The sequence below is a fragment of the Petaurus breviceps genome, unplaced genomic scaffold (assembly GCF_028583685.1).
Source record: "Petaurus breviceps papuanus isolate PSGF00001 unplaced genomic scaffold, PetGlider_PUasm1.0 156, whole genome shotgun sequence".
Taxonomy (NCBI): Eukaryota; Metazoa; Chordata; class Mammalia; order Diprotodontia; family Petauridae; genus Petaurus; species Petaurus breviceps.
Genome location: NW_027185720.1, coordinates 14,244,065 through 14,265,633, shown reverse-complemented (window position 1 = coordinate 14,265,633; position 21,569 = coordinate 14,244,065). Strand labels below are relative to the sequence as shown.

The 21,569-nt window shown below is 54.2% G+C and overlaps 1 protein-coding gene across 2 annotated transcripts in view; it reads left to right on the top strand.

Annotated features, from left to right (window-relative positions):
• TMEM184B (transmembrane protein 184B) overlaps positions 1 to 19,480 on the top strand; it is a 49,603-nt gene extending 30,123 nt beyond the window's left edge. Inside the window, exons 4-10 of one of the 2 annotated variants that reach the window (XM_069082133.1) lie at positions 3,573 to 3,663; positions 4,384 to 4,459; positions 12,387 to 12,478; positions 13,241 to 13,410; positions 14,112 to 14,306; positions 16,183 to 16,203; positions 17,184 to 19,480. In XM_069082133.1, the coding sequence (XP_068938234.1) occupies positions 3,573 to 3,663; positions 4,384 to 4,459; positions 12,387 to 12,478; positions 13,241 to 13,410; positions 14,112 to 14,306; positions 16,183 to 16,203; positions 17,184 to 17,431 (893 nt within the window). In that variant the 3' untranslated portion in view covers positions 17,432 to 19,480. The remainder of the gene's footprint in view (positions 1 to 3,572; positions 3,664 to 4,383; positions 4,460 to 12,386; positions 12,479 to 13,240; positions 13,411 to 14,111; positions 14,307 to 16,182; positions 16,204 to 17,183) is intronic. The other variant, XM_069082134.1, reaches the window with a different exon arrangement.
• Positions 19,481 to 21,569: the final 2,089 nt, after the last annotated feature.

Here is a 21,569-nt window from a genome sequence, read left to right as displayed (position 1 = left end):
CCAGGATGGCCGTAATCCTGGAAGAAAGTTAGAAAGCCTGAGTGCCCCCAATGAGGAAACAGTCCCTGAGCTGAAGAGAAGGACAGCAGGCAGGAAGGCTTCCTGGGGGATGGCTGGTCACGAGGGTGGAGCCACTTCCCAGGCCCGGGGACAGAGGCCATCCAGGCCTGGCCCCTCCCCCCATTTTGCAGATGCGGAAACTGAGGCAGAGAGAGGGCTCCCAGGATCCTAGGTCTAGGAGTAGCTTCCCAGGCCATCCATGCCCATCCCCTCAGTCCACATGTGAGGGAGCAGTGCCTTGCTCAGGGCCCCTCAGCTGCTGATTGTCTAAGGCACTGGGGGATGTGTGGCCGTCAGAGGCAGTGTGCATGAGGACAGAGCTGGACAGTGGGGTGGTCCTGGGAGGGGCCGGGGGCTCAAGGAGGCCCCCCCATTCAGGGCTCAGTCACCAGAATCAGAGTTCTACAGGCTCCTTCCCTGCCCTGAGTATTCAGGAACAGTCTACACGAGGGGATGCAGGAGGCCAGTGTGCTCTTTCTGGAGAGGGGGCACAGTAGTTGGGTTGGGGAGGATTGGAATCCCTTTTAGGGATAAAAGCGCTGGAAAAAAGTGGAGCAGAGTCTCAGTCAGGGCATTGGGGGGTAGAGTGCCAGGCGAGGCAGGCCAGAGGGTCAGCAGATCCAGGAGGGGAAGGGGGCTCTGCCTCAGAGGGCTGAAGGGTCAGCAGATCCAGGACGGGGGGGGAGGGCACTGCCTCGGAGGGCCGAGGGATCGGCAGGGGGGCGCAGGGTGGTCGGGGGGGGGGCGGTGGGGGGGGGCGCTGCCTAGGAGGGCCACACCTGCAGCTCTTCTCTGCCACTTTCCTCTGAGACTGAGGCCTCTCTCACTGTCCCTAAAGACAGGGCCACTTGGGGGAGATGATCCCTTCACTGTGTTCAGTCTAGTTAAACAGCCCCGCAGAGGGCAGAGTTCTTGTTTCCCCCTTGGCTGTGCCCTCTGATCCTTCCTGGAACAGCTTTGTTGTGTATACACTGGAGACAGCTGCTCTGGCCAACTGGGCAGGGTGTGGACAGAGGCTGTTCCCAGATGCCCCTGGGTCTGCCTTATTCTCACCCTCCTGCTGGTATCCAGGAGCTCCTGTCGTCAGGGGGTTAGCAGGGGGCTGGCTGAGAGAGGAGTGACCTCAGAGCGCTTCTGGCCATCCCCAGGGAGCTTGTCACCTGCCCCAGTGAGCTCAGTCCTAGGCTCCCGGAGGGAGAAGGGCAGCCAGTGAGCAGCCCAGAGCAGACCGATGCCGCCTTGGGCTGTATTGGCAGACGCATGATGTCTAGAACAAGGAAGCTGCCCTCCCCCCCAGCTTCTGCCCTGTTCTCAGCCGCCCTTTTGAAGAAGTTGGTCCCTTCTGGACACCACTCCTTGGGGAAGACATTACCAGTGGTGGAGGGGCCGGCCCCCACCTCCCCTCCAAAATATCATCTCTGAGTATCAGAGGAGCCAAGGATGTTTCATCTGCAGGTGACAGAACTTGGAGGGGGCAGGGAAGGGAAAGGCAGGACGTGGAGGGGAAAGTCCGGCTGCCTTTGAGCATTTGTTCGGATAGGAAACGGGGTGAAACTGCAGCGAGGCCAATCTCAGCTCCTCCTGGGGAAACCTTCCTTCCTCACGGTGACAGCGGGCCAGAAGGGAAGTGGGTCCTCTCAGGAGGCAGCAGGGTCCCAGTCCTTGGAGGCCTCCACTCAGGCTGCTTAACCCTTCTTTGAGGAAGCTGTGCAGGGTATTTCTGATCTCAAGTGGGATCGAGAAAATAAGTGACTCCTGAGGTTTCATCCAACTGTGAGATTTTGTGGTTCAAAGTCAGAGGGGAATGGGGGGCACAATTTCAGCCCATTGTAAGATAAAGCCACCTAACAATTAAGCAGCTTGTCTTACAGAGGGGCATGGACTCAAGGTCTGCAGAAAAGCATTGAGCACCTCAAAGGATTCGTGTGAGTGGAGGCTTTGAATGTCTCTTCCAACTGGGCACTTTCTGATTTTAGATTGTTGGAGATTCAAGAGGCAGGTTTTTGGCAGGCCTCTAGTCCCTCTGCCAACATGGACACACATCTCCCATCCATCCTCCACACCGCCACCCACGTGACTTTCCTTAAGGGCATGTCTCACCAGGTTACGGCTGTACTCCACCAATTCCAGTGGTTTGCTTCTGCCTCTTGTGTGGGCACTCTAACCTTTTTTGTGTCCTGGACCTCTTGGGCAGTCTGCTGAAGTTCATGGATCTTTCTCAGAATCATGTTTTAAATGTAAGAAATATATAGAAACCAGGGTGGCTAGGTGAATAGAGCACCGGCCCTGGAGTCAGAAGGATAGGAGTTCAAATCTCAGACATTTGACACACTTACTAGCCGTGTGACTTTGGGCAAGTCACTTAACCCCAATTACCCTCCAAAAAGAAATATATATATTTTTAAATAGAGTTTAGGATCAAATTTGAACTCCTCTGTTTAGCCTGTGAAGTCCTTCCCCACCTAGCCCCAGCTTAGCTTTCTAGCTTCCTTGGCCCTCTCACCTGTGACATTCCAGCTGCCACCTCTGTGTCTTTGGCCTGACCATACCCTCTGCCTAGAGTGCCCTCCCGCCTCATAGAAGCTTCCCCGCTTTGCATGTAGCCCTTTTTGATCCCCCAGCAGCCAGGGCCTCCCTCCCAAATCACCTTGTGTTTGTGTTGAGGATGGCTTTAGACATCCTCGTCACCCTTCCTAGAACATAAGCTCCTCCTTCACCTCTTTGTCCCCGTATCCCTAGTGGTAATCCTGGCTGCATGTGGCCTTGCCCCTGTGCCTTTTTTCGAGAGTCCCGAGGAGGGCTCGTGCTGGCCCCTCGCTGTTTTCCTAGCTTCCTGGGGCATCCCTTTCTGTGTGACGAGTTTGGCACCTGCCTCCTTGTGTCCCCGCCCCTGCCTCATCTGTGATGGGCAGGCAGACTTTTCCTCTCATTCTCTCAGTGTCATTATGTGAATGACTTCTTGCTGCTAAGAATTGATACCTCTGTGTTTTTTCAGATTCAGCTTTATTTCCAGGTCCACAATTTCTCCCTCCTACCTCCCCTTTACATTACATCACAAACATGGAAGGGCAGGAGAAGCAGTGGGCAGCTTTGTGCCCCTAGACCTGAGGAAGAAGTCATGCCAGGCTTGGGCCTGCAGGGTGGAGTGGGCGCAGGAGGCCTTTTCCCTTTGGCTCTGCCATCTCCCAGCCTCCGTCAGGCCGCCTCACTCTCTGTCTAGCTTTGTCCCTGGGGTGGCTGTGGCTGGTGCCGACGAGGCGATGGGGGAACGTCCTTGTTCTCAGGACTGCCGTTCCTGCCCATGGAAGGTTTGCTGCCAGTCTCTGCCCCGTCATCTCTCTTCTCCCTTCCCTCCTGTGACCGTGGGACGGGATCTGCATTCACGACCTGCTGCTGCTTCCTCTGTTGTTTTCCCCTCCAAAGGGCATTGCACCCGTGGGGGAGTGAAGCCCCCAACATCTCGTTGTCTCACGGAGGTTGATTTGTGTCCTGGGGGGTTCTTTTCTCCACAGCTTTTGTCATCTACAATTTTCTGAGTCTCTGCTACGAGTACCTAGGAGGAGAGAGTGCCATCATGTCGGAGATCCGAGGGAAGTCCATCGAGTGAGTATTGGGCCTTCTCCTGAGCCCCGGTCTACTTGGCAGCTCATTCCCTCTTCCCCAAGCTCTGTCTCTTTGTTACCCTGGCCCTAACTTGAGAGTGCCCCAGCTCAGGAGTGGGGGAAGAGGCGGCCAAGACCTCCCCTGCAAGGAGCCTTGGCTCCCTAGGCCTCTGTCTCCCTCCAGGTCAGTACAGCTGTGTCCACCCTGGCCAGAGCTCCAGGTGAGAGGGGCCTGGCTCTCTGTCCCTTGTGCTGCCTGGGCCCTGTGCATCTCCTGTTCAGATCAGCAAACAGTGATTGGGCATCCCATGTGTTCAGAGGACAGTGCCCAGTGCCACAGGGGTAGAGAGGAGAACACAGACCCTTCTTTGTACCCAGTGAGTTTGTAGGAATCCCCAGGTTAATTCAGTTGCAGAAACAGCCTCAGCCCTTGATCTGCTCTACTCTGCTGGCTTGTGGACAGATGTGCTCTGCTCTCTCTTTCTGGCCCCCCATGTTCCCTGGAGCCTTTTCTGCAGCATCCCTATTCCCCTCCTTCCCTGTTACCTCCCCACTGTCCTCTTTGGGCTGACCGGGCCTCCACAGGGGTTAAAGGAAAACACCACCCCACAGCCTTCACTTTTTCTGGCCTCGCAGGTGCTCCCGGCCTCCTTGCCCATCACTTTCTCTCCCCGTGTTCGGGGGCTCTGGCTTTCTGCTCACTCTCCTGTCTCTTACTTAGGTCAAGCTGTATGTACGGTACCTGCTGCCTCTGGGGGAAAACATACTCGATTGGCTTTCTCCGGTTCTGCAAACAGGTATGAGCCCAAGGCCATCTGGGCCTGGGCAGTGGGCACCAGGCTCGTGGGCCAGGGTTATTGAGCCGAGGATCTGGGGGCTGAAGGACTCGGAGGAGCACAGGCTTGAGCGTGGGTAAGGACAGATGAGGAAACCGAGGCAGGCGCTTGGAAGGGAGGGGCACCAATCCAGAGGCCTCCTTGTGCCCTGTTGCCCTCGAAGGGAGAGACAGCTGAGTCCATTACAAGAGAGTAGAAGGGAGCCCCACACGCTAGGCCCCCTGTAAAGGCAGCCAGGACACTCGTCTCTTCTCATTTCCTTTCTAAACACATGTCACTAAAGGCCCCAGGAACCATCTACCATCTCGTTAGGGAAGTGGGAGTCTGGGCTGGGGGCGTTTGGAAATCGATGCAGGAACCAGCACCTTCAGGGCCCATGATGGAGCGCTTTGGGAGGAGGAACCGGCCCCAGACGCTTAGTCATTGTGTCTGGGGTGTGGTGCGTGGGGGCCAGGCGGTGGCGGCATCGCTAACCATGTGAAAGCTCTCCATCAGCTGGGCCTGGAGGTCAGGAGGCTGCCGGGTGGTGGCAGATCCCATTCACGGCATTCAGACCTCTCACTCCTTATCTTCCATGGGGATGGCAGCAGACTCCCCACGTGGCCCTTCTCCCTTGTCTCACAGACGGTCCCCAAGATCCAGCCCGTGGAGTTGAGCCCTAGCTTTCTAGGCAGCTCAGGCCAGTCTTGCTCAAGGGAGTGAGCTTGGCCTGGACTCCAGGCCTCCACACCATCCTCTTTGGCTGCTCCAGCACTGGTGGGATTAGCAAGGGAAGCAGAAGCCAGTGGCAGCTCAGCGTGGGAATGGGGTTGGAGTGGTGGCCTATGGGAGCCAAGGCCCACAGGGATGGGGCCACTCCCTGCAGAGGAAGGCACCGCTCCTGCTTCTCCCTGTGTCTTCCCCCCCCTCGTGCTCCGTTGGTCTCCTCCTTCTTTCAAGACTCTGCCCCCAAAATTTCAGGGAAAGACTAAACAGCCCCAGGTCTCAGTGAGAAGTTCCTGTCCTGGGCCCTCCGGGACTCAGGACTTTTGTTTTTGTCATGTGCTCACCCACCGCTGATTACAAATGTTTTCCTTTCTGCCCTGTCCGGGTCTCAAATTCTTTAAAATGGGATTGCTGAGCCTGGCTTGAAGCCAGTTTGGTTAAATGGGCCTGTTCTTTCTCCATGTCTCCTCCCCTCCCCTGCCATCTCCACTGTCCCCTTCTAATTGTGAGCTCCCCAGAGCTCTTTTCTTATCTCTGAGGGTTCTCTTCAATGTGATGCCTGATTGGCCCTGGGTCTGTCAGCTCATTAAAGGGCACAAGCCAGCATCCAGTCCTCCTGGTTCCCAGGCCTGCGTTCTTTCTAATAATGCCCCCTCACCTCTCAGAGTAGCGTGCCCCACAGGAGGCTGAAACCCATCACTCACACTGAGATGTTTCTTACTTTACCAACTCTGGTCTTGGTGGATATCACAGGAATGGTCAGAATCCAACCATTTCAAATCTAACGAAAGTAGAGTGTGTCTTTTGGTCAAGGACCAGGAGAAAGACCACCAGTGTCCCAGAGGGCACTGTTTATTGCCTCCTGGCCCAGAAAGAGTCAGAATAGACAGTCTGGGGCTAGTCTCTGGGTCCCTGTAAACAGCACTGGACACTTGACCATCCGTATAATCCCAGAGTCATGTTGTATGGCAAACTGAAAGCCATAAGCATTCATTTTCTTTCATGGTGTTTTCTCCTGATCAAGGTTATATTTTCAAGTATTCAAACATACAAGGTTAGATTTACCTACTTGAGGGGCGGTCAGGTGGCGCAGTGAGTAAGAGCGTTGGCCCCAGCATCGGGAGACCCGGGGTTAGTTCCGGCCTCAGATACTCGGCACCCATACAAAATAACTGACCATGTAACCTTGAGCAAGTTACTTAACCCCAATTGCTTTAAAAAAAAAAAGATTTACCTGCTTGAGTCAAGTTGTAGTAGCTTTGATGAGAATTACAGGCCAGTAATCAGGACTGGGCCTAGACAAAGTCCTAATCTAAAGTTTTATTGTGATGAGAAGATGCCAGCTGGCCCTGGAGGGTTATGCCAATGTAGAGGAGAGGCCATGGGGTCCTGGAAGGTTATGCCAATGGATCTTGCACCCTGCAATGCTGGAAGGCCTTCATCTAGGGACACGTCAGTTTTCCAGATTCCAGCCTCACTGAGATGAGAGTGCTCTGTCACCAGTAGGCTGAGTTCTTTGACCATACTGAATTCTTTGACCATGGCAACCCATGAAACAAAGGCAAATTAAGTGACCACTTTCCTCTTATACCATGATTTTAGGATTGCTGGTACTTCACATGGGAGATCCTTATCTGACAACCAGTGGCCAAACATACCAGAGCAGGGTTGTTAATCCATTTTGGGTCTTAGATCCCCATCTCCCACCACCCCGCTTCAGCAGTCTGATGAATTTCAGATTGTCATGTTTTTAAATGCAAAAAATAAAATACATAGTATTACAAAGGAAGCCAGCTTATTCATATTGAAATAGTTGTTTAAAAACAGTTTTTTTAAGTTCAGAGTTCATAGGTTAAGGATCTTTGTGCCAGGGGAACTAAACCAGAAGACAGAAAGGAATAAGCTTTTGTTCAGTGCCTGACCATGTGTGTGCCAGCACTGAGCTAACATGTGACACACATTTTATCTGACCCTGAGAGGCAGGTGCTATCATTATTCTCACTTTAACAGCTGGGGAAACTGAGGCAGATCGCTTAAGTGACTTGCCCACCCAGCTAGTAAGTGTCTGAAGCTGAATTTTGAAGTTTTGAGTTCCAAATTCTATCCCTTCCCACCTCCCTCTAAGTTGGTAAGCAATCAGACATAGGTTATACATGTGCAATTATGCAAAACATTTCCATGTTAGTACAAAAAGACTCACGTAAAAGAAGAAAATGGAAGAAAGTGAAAACTAGCCTGCTTCAGTCTGCATTCAAACCATATCAGTTCTTTCTCTGGAGGCAGAGAGTACGCTTCAACGTGAGTCCTTTGGGATTGTCTTGGATCATTGTATTCCTGAGAATAGCGAAGTCATTTGCAACACTTCATTGAACAGTACTGCTGTTACTGTGTACAGCGTTCTTCTAGTTCTGCTCAGCCCACTTTGCATCAGTTCATGTAGGTCTTTCCAGATTTTCTGAAAGCATCATGCTCATCATTTCTTATGGCACAATCATATACCACAACTTATTTAGCTGCCACAAAAAGATCTGCTATAAATAATTTTGTACACATAGGTCCTTTCCCTTTTATTTTCTTAAGGCTTTGGGATATAGACCTAGCTGTGATATTGTGGGACAGAAGTGTATGCACAGTTTTATAGCCCTTTGGGCATACTTCCAAATTGTTCTCCAGAATGGTTGGATCAGTTCACAACTTCCCCAGTGGTACATTAGTGTTCCAGTTTCCCCACATCCCCTCCAATATCCAGCCTTTTCCTTTTTTGTCATATTAGCTACTCTGATAAGTTTGAGTGATAGATGATATGAAGCTGGATTTGAACTCAGGTATTCCTGATTCTGGGCCCAGTGTTCTACCCATTGTACCACCTGGCTCCCTCTAGCAATTTTTTTTTTAAAGCAATCAGGGTTAAGTAACTTGCTCAAGGTTACACGGCCAGTTATTTCTGGGTGTGGTGCTGAGTGTCTGAGCCCGGGATTTGATCTCCAGGTCATTCCGACAATGGAGCTGGTGCTCTTACTCGCTGAGCCACCTGGCCACCCCTAAGCAATTGGGGTTAAGTAACTTGCTCAAGGTTACACGGCCAGGTGTTTCTGGGTGGGTGCTGAGTGTCTGAGCCTGGATTTGATCCCAGGTCATCCTGACACTGGAGCCGGTGCTCTTACTCGCTGTGCTACCTGGCTGCCCCCCCTCTAGGAATTTTCACTGAGTGCAGGGGGGACTCACAGATTCTTCAGAGAGAGGTAATGAGGGAGCTGGCTTCATCCTTCATCTAAAAGCACTAAATATTATTTCATAAGAGACTTGCTCAGCTCCTCTTGCAGGGCATATAAGGATTGTTTGCAAAAAGACCAGGATAAAGATAATTACAGCTTCTTACTAAAATCTGTCACAGAGGACAGCAGTAGAAGAGTCTAAAAATGACTCATTTAAGACCCAATTTATGACCCATTCAAATTAAACGTGACGTGTATTTTAAATACTTGGTAACTTCAGTGGAGTAGCTGGCAGAGGGGAAGACAGCAAAAAAAAAAAAAAGGATTCTGGACAGTTAGTCACAAATGAGGCCAAAGACTTTTCTACAACCCAGGAGCCTCCTCCTTTATCTATTAAGAATATTTTCTTTGGGCGGCTAGGTGGTACAGTGAATAGACCACTGCCCCTGGAGTCAGGAGGACCTGAGTTCAAATGTGGCCTCAGACACTTAACACAAAAACTAGCCGTGGGACCTTGGGCAAGTCACTTAACCCCAACTGCCCTCCAAAAAAAGCAAAAAAAAAATATTTTCTTCAAGAAAAGGTCTGGGAGGCATTGGACATGATTAGTTCCAAATAACATAAAAAATGACATTGATTGAACTGACAGGAAACTTCTGGACACTGAGGTGGAAATTAATTCCAAAGCAGTTGTCTCTGTGGTTAGTTTGTTAAAACAAAGAGCGAAATTAATAATTAACTGGAATAAAAATGAGATGAAGCTGTTGCAGGTAATTAAGACAATTCCAATCTAGCCTATTAAACAGGCTGTTGGTGCCTGAATAAAAGAATATACATGGACACGACTAGTGCCTAAGGCAGTCAAGTGACCAAACCACATAAGCCATCAAACCTTGACCCCCTTGGGGGCAGAGAGTGACACCAGTTCAAACTAGAATTTAATTGGAAGGAAATTGTAGAGAAAGATGGTAGATTTGGGGCAGTCCCCCTTTGTGAAATGGCAAGATGCCATGGAAAGAAATCGCATTGACCAAAAGCTTAGAGGGAGACCCAGTGAAACTAGAACATCTCACTAAGCGCTTACTGATGAAACCAGAAGGGCGATTAATGAAATAAAAATGGAAAATACCTGCCAGGATTTCTGCAACAGATTGTCTTCTCCATCAGTGACTCTGGGACCACCACATTCAGGCTGCCACATCCTGGTCCCCAGTGAAAGACAAAGGACCACAAAGGTGGTCCGTGCTGTCGCGTTTTGAGGGATCGAGTTTTACGATTCCTGAAAGAAGGAAAAAATGGGAAATTTTTATGGACCTCGTGACATTTTTTCTTAAAGGCAATCACCAGACTATACTGACTCGTGTTTCATTTACTATCTCGATAAAGTCATTTACGCCCTTATTGGGCTCAGCCTGGATGGAGCTGTGAGAAGGAAACAGGCAGGTTTTGGCAAATGATTCTATAAAGCGTCATGCAAGATTACATTACTCAATTGCCTCTGAGTTGTAGAGGGGACAAGATAAAACTCTTTATATTTGATTCATAGAAAATCATTTGATTCTGTGGAACAAAATGGTCAGTCAATACTGATTAAGCACCTACTGTGTGTCAGGACCTGAGGACACAAAAAGGGGCAAAAAACAAACAGTCCTTGCCCTCAAGGGACTCCCAGTCCCCTTGACCAAGAACCATTCCCCAGTGGATAAGTTGGCATGCCCTTGTACACCATGGCCTGGAAGACTTTCTCTCACCCTCCTGTCATCATCACCCATGAAAAATAAAGAGTTTTTGAAAAAATAAGTCAGAATTTTTTCAGTTCTCTAGTTGAGACCAATAAACCCAAAACCACGTACAGTCACCAAAGGTATTTGCCTGTGTCCTGGACGATGTAGGTCCAGTATGAACTCCAAATTGAAGAGAGATTCCTAATAGATGAGGTGCTGCCCACATAGGCTGAGGATGTGGTTCAGATTGCACAAAGCCTCCAGACCTAGCCTGGTCTTCTGTATGAAATCCATCATCAAAGCAGAGCTCAACTTCATCCACATGGGAAAAACCAAGTGGATGAAAAGTGCCTTTGTCCAGATACTGCTGTGTGATTAGTCGGACAGAAGACATCTCTTGGACAGACCCTGCGGCTGGTCCACAAACCGGGCCCACAATTGAAAAGGAAGAGGAAAGTGGGCTAGATTGTCACCCTTGGGAAATGACTCAGTGCCCTTGGCTGGCCCAGGCCTGTCAGAATAGATTCTCAGAAAGGGATTTTCCTTTCTAAGGAAACCAAGGCCTGCTTTTTAATACCATTCTTTTTCCTAGTGATGTGTGACATGAATTCCAGTGACGTGAGTCATGAAATTCCACAGTGTCTGAAGAATTCAAAGTTGTGGGATGTTCCCATGTGAATGGAGATTCACAGAGTGGGGGTAACTCAACTGTGGTATATAAGCAATGAAAAATGCTGACCCACTCCCCTCAACCAATGTTTAAGCCTCTCTGTCATACAAGGCACTAACAGGGACAAGAAGAAGGGGGGGGGGGGGGGGCAAGGTGAGGACCAGCCGCGATCCCAGCTCTGGGGATGAGCTCACATGTTCTTGGAGGGTCGGCTTTACTTAGAAGGGCAGAATATCAGAGTTAGTAGAGGGACTTGAGGGCTGGGTGGTCACCTCTGCAGGGTCCAGGAACGAGGCCCGGGGAAGGGAGGTGATTCCTCTGACCCCAACTTTTCCACTGGCCCTTCCTGCTTCCTCTGGCCCTGTTTGGGGAGAGGACAGTGTTTCCTGTTTGGTTTCGTTCCTGACCTCTCCCTCTGCCCCACCTCCCTGGTTTTATCTGTGACGAGGCATCAGGGTTTCCATTGCCCGCTGCCAGCTGCTTGGAGCCAGTGGTCCCTGGGTGGGCCAGGCTGATGTCTGTCACTCACCCAGCTGATCTTGGGCCCTCTCTGGACCTGTTTCTTCATCTGTAAAACAAAAGGGTTCCATTAGACCTTCACTGTCCTTATCAACTATCAAGTCTGTGAAAGGCAGCTCAGTCACAGGTGGAATAAATAGAGCGTCAGACTTGGAGGCAGGAAGACCAGAATTCAGATACTGACTTCAGACACTTAGTTGTGTGACCCTAGGCAAGTCAAGCACCTGTGAAATGGGAATATAAGTAGCGCTTCTCCAGAGGATCAAATGAGCTGACATAAAGTACTTTGCAGAACGTAGGGTACGGAGTAAAAGCTCACTGTGTGTCAAACTGTGATCCTAACCCTTGGGGTTCCCCTCGCCCACCCCCCTGGATCATTCTATATCTCATAAATCACAGTTTTGTTTGGACACTTAACGAGCGTTTTGCAATTCTGCAAGCCACCATAGGAGACTGCAAAGCCAGGGCAGAGAGGATTGTCCCTGTAGCTAAGCAAGTGATTATTTGCATTTATTGAGGCCACGGAGGTTATCAGAGGACCACAGGAACTCCAGCTCATCTGACCACATCTAGAAAAAAATGCAGCCCCTCCTGAGGTGCTGGGAATCAGGGTCTTGACAGGGTAGACAAGAGCAGAAACAGCCGATCGGATCGGGGTGGGGTGGGCCTGGAAACCGTCCCTTGGAGAGTTAGCCGTGGGATGTGGGTGGGGAAGGGAGGCCTGAGGAGCACAGCTGTGATGTCAGGTATTGGGAGCGCTGTCATTGCAAAGGGAAGCCAGGTGGCTTGGCCCCAGAGCGAGCCTGGGCGGTGCTGGACATGGGCTCATGGCAGCCGTCCAGACTGCGTAAAGGCACGTCAGCCAGTGTAGAGTAGCACCTTAGTGGGATTAGGGAGAGCTGGGAGAGCCTTAGAAGTCATCTGGTCAAGCGCCTCATCTTACACAAGAGGAAACTGAGGCCCAGAGAAGCACGGGTCCATCCCCTGCACCTGGAGCTTCCCAGTCCCCTCCATGCCGTGTCTCCCTTTCTCACCTTCCCTCTGGTTCCTTCCAGGCCACCCTGCAGTTCTGTGTGGTGAAGCCCCTCATGGCCATTAGCACTGTGATCCTGCAGGCCTTCGGAAAGTACCGGGATGGCGACTTCGAGTAAGCAGAGGCTTTGGGGGAGGCGTGCCTCGCTATGCTGGGGCTGGACTGGGGGATGAGAGAGTGGGGAGAGGAGGGAGAGGTGAGCCTCAGATGAGAGCATGACCTGGGAGTGGGAGGGCACATGTATGAGTGTGTGTGTGTGCACACGTGTGTGTTTGTGTGTGCACATGTGTATGTCTGTGTGTGCACGCACATGTGTGTGTGGGGGGGGTGGGGGGTGCCCTGGTCCTCCTCCCCCTTGGGTTAGGAGTGACTTGTTTCTTCAGTGGTAGGGACGGTTTTGAATTCATGGTTTGGAGACTTGTCATAGCTGGGAAACTGAGTAAAGTGCCGTCCCGCTCAGGGAAGAGGCCCATGACTGTCCCGGTTGGCCCTTCCCTCTCGTTCCCAGCCTGGTAACTCAAGCCAATGGACGAGGGCATGGGGCAAAGCCAGGAGCCTGGCTGGGTGTGCTGGGAATGGTGGGGAGAGGAGGCATGCTGGGCCGCTCTGGTGGAAGTCCCACCTTGACCCTAGGGCACAGCTGGGGGGCTCCCCCTCTTGCCAGCACCTGTTTAGGAAATACAGACTGATTCTAATTTTAGTCTAAGGAAGACACGCTGGGGGGCATCCCCGCTGCCCTTTGCCAGGTTCCCTCCGGCTAGAGGGCTGTACCTGGCTCTCCCAGTGCGTGGGGCCCTGGGCCCTGGTGGGGGCAGCAGCCCACCCACTCCCAGCTACAGTCAGGCTGAGAGCACTCACGGCTCCTTCCTCTCGTAGCGTCACCAGTGGCTACCTCTACGTGACCATCATCTACAACATCTCCGTCAGCCTGGCCCTCTACGCGCTCTTCCTCTTCTACTTTGCCACCCGCGAGCTGCTCAGCCCCTACAGCCCCGTCCTCAAATTCTTCATGGTCAAGTCCGTCATCTTCCTTTCCTTCTGGCAAGGTGAGGCTCCACCCTGACCATTGGGCCTCCCAGCCTCCCTCTGGGCTCTTTACCCAGCCAGGAGTCGGGACAGCTTTTGTCAAGAAGGCTTGGTCCAGGGAAGCTAAGAGGGGAGAAGTGAGTGTGTGGGGACTTTGGGTCTCTGGAGTCTTCACTGGCATTCTCTGTCAGACTGTGACAGGGAAATCTTGACCTTATCTGGCCCCTGTAGACCTGGCCCCATGGTCTCTGGCAGTGACAGTGGCTGTCCTGCCTGGGGTGCATGTGCTGCTGGGGGGTGTGAGTAAATTCTTACCAGGCTATTTGGATGCCCCTGCCCTCGGGAGCATAGTGGGGATCTGCCCACTGGAGATTGTTGGTGGGCTGCTCCCAGAAGGCGAGCCCACTGTCCGTCCCCTCGGGGGCTGTGTGGCCCAGTGCTGCTGTCCTCGCTTCCGGCTTCTCAGGGGACATGAGCAGGCCCCTTTTGTCACATCCCTGGCTGGGTGGGCCTCCTCCGAGGCCTGCTGGCCTTCAGATCCTTGAAGGTCACAATCAGTCCTTCCCCAGCCAGTCACCTCCTCTCCATGTGTGCTGTCCCTCCCTGAGCCAGGGGCACCTGTCCCTGGGGCTGTCCCATTTGGCTCAGGAGAGAGGCCGCTGGGCCTGGGGCTTCCATGGGATGCCTCTGATCGTTGCCTTCTCGGTTCCCCCCACCCCAGGTATGCTGCTGGCCATCCTGGAGAAGTGCGGGGCCATCCCCAAGATCCACTCGGCCGAGGTATCGGTGGGGGAGGGCACCGTGGCCGCCGGCTATCAGGACTTCATCATCTGTGTGGAGATGTTCTTCGCTGCCCTCGCCCTGCGCCATGCCTTTACTTACAAGGTCTACGCTGACAAGAGGCTCGATGCCCAAGGTAAGGGAAGGGAGAGCTGTGCCCGGGAGGCCTGACCTTAGTGTGCTTCTGCCCTTTCTGCTGATGGCCTCATTCATGCTCCAGGGTCCTCAGATAAGATACTCCCTTATTTACACGTAGGGAAACTGAGGCTATTGGGAGCTCCTGGAGGAGGCCCCAGGGCAGGAAGTTGAGCTGGCCGGGCTTTGGCTCCAGCCACAAGTGAGTCTGAACAGGGCCCGGGCATCCATTCCAGAGACCCTGAGAAAGACAAGGCCCTTCCCTGCTGGAGGGGAATGATGCAGATAGAAAAGGCCTCCCAGAGGCATCCATGTTCTCTCAGAAACTTCTCCTCTTTCTCACTGGTCTTTGAGCTCCTCTGACACCCTCCAGAAAACCTCCATGAAGCTGTCTTATCACAGAGCATGTAGTAATAAGCACCTTCTGTGTACTGAGTGCTGGGGAGACAGAGGCCAGCGTTGGCTTTGAGCCCTGCTGAGCAGAGCGTCTGCAGAAGAGAAGCCCATAGGGGCGGTAGGTGGCACAGTGAATAGAGCACCGGCCCTGGAGTCAGGAGGACCTGAATTCACATTTGACCTCAGACGCTTAATACTTACTAGCCGTGCGACCTTGGACGAGTCACTTAACCCCAATTGCCCTGCCTTCCCCCCTGCAGAGAGAGAGAGAGAAGGCCAATCCTTTGACCCAACAACCAGAGGGGTTGTTCAGAATTGGGGTTGAATTGTGGCACCCCCTCCCTGCCCAGAACATAGTGCTGGACCATAGGGTGCTGGGTGCTAGAGGACAGCATTTTCCATTGCCCTATCCCTGGGCCTCCCAGGCTGGAAGGTCCCTCCAGCATGCTTCCCCTTCCCCTCACACACACAAAAGTGTTGTCAGCAGCATGCTGGGATCAGGCTGACCTCACCCTGGGGAGGCCCTGCAGCCCTGCCCCTGGGCATCCCTGACCCTGGGCATCCCCAGCCTGCCTCCTGTTGTGCCCTTAGAAGGAAGGTGCCAGTGCTTGCCAGGATGCCGGATCTTAGGGAGATTGCTGGCTACACATTCACAAGCCCAAAGACAGGGTGCCTGGGGAATGCCCCAGAAGGGCATTGATAGGACAGAGATTGATCAGTTATCACTGGGAATAAGGCCTGGGCGTGCACTGCAGTGGATAAGGCCAGTAGCTCCCTGTTCTGTAACCCCCAGAAGGCAGCCCACTGACATGGGGCCACCTTGTCCTCATCCTGCAGTCAGGAGGGAAGCCGCTTTCCCTGCATCCCAGGAGGCCAGTGAGGGTGAGAGCTGGAGGCGAGCCTCTCCTCCTCCCATGCCACAGCAGTGCCCCAGGCCCTGGACCCTGACTGGGTCAGCAGGGAAGTGTCCCAGGCTGGAAGCGAGTTTTCTAGATGCCCCCTGCCCTGATGGAGAGTTCTGGCCCACCCAGCAGGTCCAGAGCTGTTCAGGCTGACCCGGTGGCTGGGCCCCAGGATCTCCAGACTGTTGGCAGTCCCAAGCGGCTCCTATTGTGGGCCAGGCGCTGTCCTCATCCTGGAGATGCAGAGACAACGGAAGTAGCTCCTGCCCTCTGGAAGCTTACGTGTGGGGAGAGGAGCCAGGCCCAGCCAGAGAGAGCAGGGCCCTCAGTGTGAAGGGGGCCAGGACTGGGGGAGGGGCCTTCTTCCCGCCATCCTCGGAGGAGCTGCAGAAAGGGGAGTGGATCTGAGCGCAGAGCTGCGCCCCAGGGCCGTGGCCACGACCGTGGGGGCCCGACGTGGATGGCCGTGCCGGGGCTGCTTTGGTGGTTGGGAGTCTTTTGTTCATTCAGTTATCTCCCCTCTTTCTGTCTCTGGCCCCCTCTTTCCCCTCTGCCCGGCTGGTTTCTGATGCTGCGCAGTGCCGGCGTATGGCCCTTACGGTAGGTACTCTGGCCATCGCGGCCTCTGTCCTCGCCATTCCTCGCCTTGCCAGCATGCCTCCATTCACCTTGTTCCCCTGCCCTTTCAGCCCGGGAAGGATCAGCAGGGTCTTATGGCAGCTGCTGGTTCCCCTGCCCCATGGCTCTACCCCCTCCCACTCTGCTGTCCCCCAGGGGTGCTGGGACCCCTTAGAGACCCAGAAGTGCTGGGATTTTCCCCCCTCACCTTCCCCCCAAGATCTCTAGTACCTGGCTGGTGCCACTGACCAAGGAGGCCTTGCCCTTAGCGCTGGCCAGGCCCAGGCCAAGCAGCTAAAGGGAGATAAGGAATGCTTGGGAAGCCATCCCTTGTCCCTCCTGGCCTTGTCATCAGGTCAGGGAATTGTAGCTCTAGGCCATTTTGTCTGATGCCTGAGGGGGGTTCTGACCCTGCTGGCCCCTCACTGACCAGCAGTTATGGGGTGGGGGGCACCTGCAGGCCCCCTGTCCTCAGACTCCTCACGCTGCCCTCCCCACCCAGATGATGCCCCCCATTGCCATGGTCCCTTCTCCTTACTAGAGATGCCCATTTCCTTTCCATTTCTTCCCAACCTCCAGATGCTTCCTTCCCCTTGGGCTCTTTGGCCTCAAAGACACCCCAGTGGCAGGCCCCCTTGTTTCAGGGAGCAGGAGGAAGTTCCACTGGTGGTTGATCATTGGCCAAAGTCCCCTCCCCTTGCCAAAGGGGTGTGCCCTTCCTGCTGCCTTGGCCTGGCTGACCAGACTCCCACCTCCCTCCCTGCCTGAGCGTGGCCTCTCGGCTTCCCTCCCATTTCCTCAACACCAAATACATCCATCACAAAGCCTTGGCCAGCTGTGGCACGGTCATTCAGTGCCAGGGGCCTTTTCTTGGGGATGGACTGAGGGCCACTTTGGGGGGATGGAGAGGGGGCAGCCGCCCAGGCACCCCCTCACCGTTCTCTCCCACCTCCTCCCTGCAGGCCGCTGTGCCCCCATGAAAAGCATCTCCAGCAGCCTCAAGGAGACCATGAACCCCCACGACATCGTGCAGGACGCCATTCATAACTTCTCCCCTGCCTACCAGCAGTACACCCAGCAGTCCACGCTGGAGCGCGGCCCCTCCTGGAGGAACGGTGCCCACGTGCTCACCCGTTCCCACAGCCTGGGCGGCGGAGGCGGCCGAGACAACGAGAAGACCCTTCTGCTGAGCTCAGACGATGAGTTCTAGGAGCCGGTAGGACGGACAACCGGCGGCCTGAAGAGTCGGCCGGCCCTCCCGCCTCCCCGGGGGAGAAGGCCTTGGAAACTGTCTAGCACAGCCTCGGAACCTTCCTTTAATTTATTAAACCAGAAACACTCAAGTCATATCACTTCCCCGATGGTAGGAGGAGTGTCCCAGCAGAGGGGACCAGGCAGGAACAGGCCCAGGTCGGTTTCCCCAGGAATCTTTCTGAGTGCCCATCCGGTGGTCTCCTGGGAATCTGCAAGAGAACAGTGGGAGCATGTGGCTTGGGAGGGCCCCCCAGCTCTAACAGGGCACAGGGGCCATGGCCACGTGTGTCTGAGCTGGATGAATGGGGGGTGGTCGCCACAAACCACTCCCACCTTCCCCCCCAGTCCCTGTGCTCTGTCTCCCTTGGAACTGGCACCAAGCCAGGCCCCCAGGCCCAGGGATGGGACGGGCGCAGCCCCCATTCCCCACCTAATTGTGCAATACTTCCCTTCCTCCTTCCTTTGTTCCTGGTGAGTACCTCAGCCTTGCTCCCAGAGAGGGAAGGGGAAAAGGCCCTGGCCCCCCCCCCCCGGAAGTAGGTCCCTTCCTCACCTCATTGACATGCCAGGTGGAATTGATGCCCCCAGCCCATGGGGCCCCTCCCTGATGCCAGGTTCTCATGCAAACCAGGGCCACCCAGCCCCAGTCTCCTCCAGACAGCCCCAATTTCCCCCCAGGGAGATAATGCCTCAGGGCAGGGCTACTGGTCCGGTGTGTAGGCCTCAGGGCTCCTCATAGGACATCTCAGACCAGTTTCTCTAGGACCCTGAAAGCCAGCCCTCAGGAATGCTTGGGGAGAGGATAGAAGAGGGGGAGGGGAGGGAGAGCCCAGCCCCTCCCCGGCTCCTGGCCTGGCAGGGCTTGGGGGCCGCTCCCCCAGAAGCCCTGTTTCTCCTGTGCCTTAGCTTTTCTCTTCCCCTGCCCTCCCTTTCAGGCGTATCCACCTTGTCCCAGCCCCTCAGTGGGAGCCAGCTGCTACCTGGACGTTTGCCACAAGCCTCACTGGGCTCTGAGGCCTGGGGGGCCCTCAGAATGCCCCCGCCATCCTCACCCCTACTGCCACCTCCACCATTCCTCTCTTGAGGCCTCTACCTAGACAGGGAAGCAGGAATGGGCAGTAAAGGCTGAATGAGCAAATCTTCTCTTGTAATTAGTAAATCAGAACTCAGAAATGCATGAAACATTCACCTCCTGTCATCCCCTGGCCTTGTGGGGAGAGGGCTTTTGGGAGCCTGAGGGCCCCTGGTTAGATGCACCTTCCTCCTCGTGTTCAGGAGGGAAGGCTTCTGATTTTAGGGCCTCTCCTGGGGTCAGACAAGGGAACAGAGGCTTGTTGATTGATACCTTCCCACCAAATGTCTTCCTAGTCCCTTGAGTGAGGGGCAGCAGAGGTGACTTTACAGGGTGAAGCCCAGAGGATGGGATGGCCTGGCTGGGGGTGGGGGATCTCAACCTCTGCTTGTGGTCTGGGCAGTGATTCCTAAATGAACTCCCTTCTCCCTCCCCCGATACTGGTGTGGGCTCTAGCCACTGCCCACACCAAGAAGGCCAGCCGCGGGACAGGCATCTGCCTACCGTCGCCTCTCCCTCCTCATGCCTTTTGGGCCAAAGTAGCAGTTGCTGCCCCTGCCCATGAAGGCCTTTGCCAGAGCCCTGAGGGGGCAGCAGGTTGGGGGGCTGTCCCCCTCCTGCCCTTTTTATGTGTAACTTACCTCCCACGCTCTTTTTGTATGATTATTATTTTCAGGTAGCATAGCTCTTTGTATATAAAGACTTGAAACCTTCCTTGTATGATCCATGAGAAGTCAGAGTTCCCTAGTTTTGTATGTCAGTCAGTCAGGTAGGATCACCGCGGCTCCCCCAGAAAGCAGCTCTCTCTATTTTGGTCTGTGATATTTTAAAGGCGCCGGGACAGGAGCAAGCAGATAAGCTGAGAGATTATATATATATCTATCTCTATATATATATATATATATGACATAATATAGATTGTACTGAAATCACTTTGGCCTGTGGATGATCTGTCCCTCTCCTCTGTCTGTCCCTGTGGAGGGAGGGGGTGCTCGAGCTGGAACTCACAAGGTCCCAGAGGTAAGAGCTGGCAGGTGGGGCCCCCGTGTTTGGCCAAGAGACGGGGTAGCCCGGCCTGTCTCTGAGCCTGATGCTTTGCAGAAAGATCTGTCCCATGTGTGGAGTCCCCCGGAGAGCTGGCATGGGGTGCCTGAACCTGGACCTTATGCACCCGGTGCTCAGAGAGGCAGTTCTTGGTCACAGCGGCCACACCAAAGGGCACAAACACTCCCCCTGCCAGCTCCATCACATGCCGCCTCCCAGGGGCTGAGCTTCATCTTGCCTGGCATCCTCCCAGAGGACCCTCCCCCTTTTCTGTGCCCCCCCAGAAGCCTGAGGCCAGAGCTTCTCTGAGGTTGGCACTGTGCCCACAGGCCGAGCCAGGTGTGCATGAGGCCAGGGTGCCAGAAACCTGCATGCCTCTGGAGGGCCTGGCCCTGCTCACTGACGTGAGCCCCCTGGAATGTAGCGGGGGCGGGGGAAATTCCCCACCAGCCTTTGACCTCTGGGTAAACATAGCTGCCTTGTCATCCCTCTTGTAGGTTCCTGCCCAGAGCCCTGTGCCAACAGCTGGCCCAGTCTGGGGGAGGGCTGAGCTCAGCACTTTGGGACCAAGGAGTCATTAGGGTGGGCTCTCTGTTAGCATGACCCGTGCTTAGCCCTCCTGGAGTGGAGGGAGGTGACAGTAATACAGCTGGAACCCAGTTAGGCCAGCCCTCCACCCCCATCCAACAGAGCAGGCAGGGCCTGGGACGTTATTCAGGATCAGTAGGATTGAACGTGGGGCTTCTCATTCCCAAGCACCGCCTGAATGGGGTAATAGGGATGGGGGTGGGGAAGGTTCAATCAGTGTCCAGGACTTCAGTCCCCAGATAGCAGAGCTAGGGGGCATCCAGTCCACCCCCCCCCCCCGCCCATTTAGACAGGAAATAGGCTGGCCTGGGGGCAGGACTTGGTGAAGATGGGGGCAGCAGACATTTCTCAAGTGTTTCCCATGGGCTAAGTACAGCAGAAAGGCCCTGCCCTCATCCTGGGGCAGATGCCGGGGGAGCTGGGGAGGACTGATGGGGCCCTCCTGCAGGGCCCAGGGAGGGGCCTTCCTAGGCACAAGTTGGCTCACATTCAGGTGAGGGGCTGGAGGGGTGGCTGCTCCCCTCTGGGCCAGATACCAAGTCCCCAAAACGTTCAGTCCAGGATGCCCTCTTCTGTTTTTCCCTGGTCCACCATCTGAACACCTGCCCACAGTGACACTCCTAGGGCCCTGGTAGACCTTTGTGTAGGATTTCATCTTATCTGACTCCTTTTACAGGAAAAGAAACTGAGGCCTTGACCAGAGGCCAACACCAAAAATGGCAGAGCAGAGATTTGAACCCAGACCTGCTGACTCCAAATTCAGTGCCCTTTCCACTGAGCTTTACAGCCTTCCTCTAACACAAAGGATAAATGTCGGGTCCACAAGGGTTTCCTCATTTAGAGATGAGGAAGGGCACTGGTGAAATGCTTTGTCCAAGGTCACACAGCAACAAGAGATTCAAACCCAGGTTTTCTGTCTGGTCCATTTTTGGTGGACATTCCTGACTTGTAGCCCAGCTTGGCTTCCTTGAGCCTGCCCTTCTGCCACTGGTGTCCTTCCTCTCTCCTCAGACATCCCCAGGTCTTTCCAGTGCTCCTCATACAACATGGGCTCAAAGTGAGAGCTTTCGCTGTGTGGGGGAAGGAGGGGATTTGGCCTAAATGGCCTCAGATTCCTTCCTTCCCAGAATCTCCTCTGCTGAGGGTAGTGGGTTGCTCCTCCTGGGAGGTCCTCAGGTAGGACCGTTGGGGAATTCCTTTTTTAGGTATGGGTTGGACGACATGCCCTAAGGGCCCTCTCAGTTTTAAAATTGAACACTCGTGGAAGATCGCAGATCAGAGGGCAGTCTGTTGACAGAACAATAACAAACCACCGATTCTGTGAGTCTGGAACTGGAACTGGAACATTGCCACTATGGCCTCGAGAGGGGCCTCCCAGGACACAACCCAT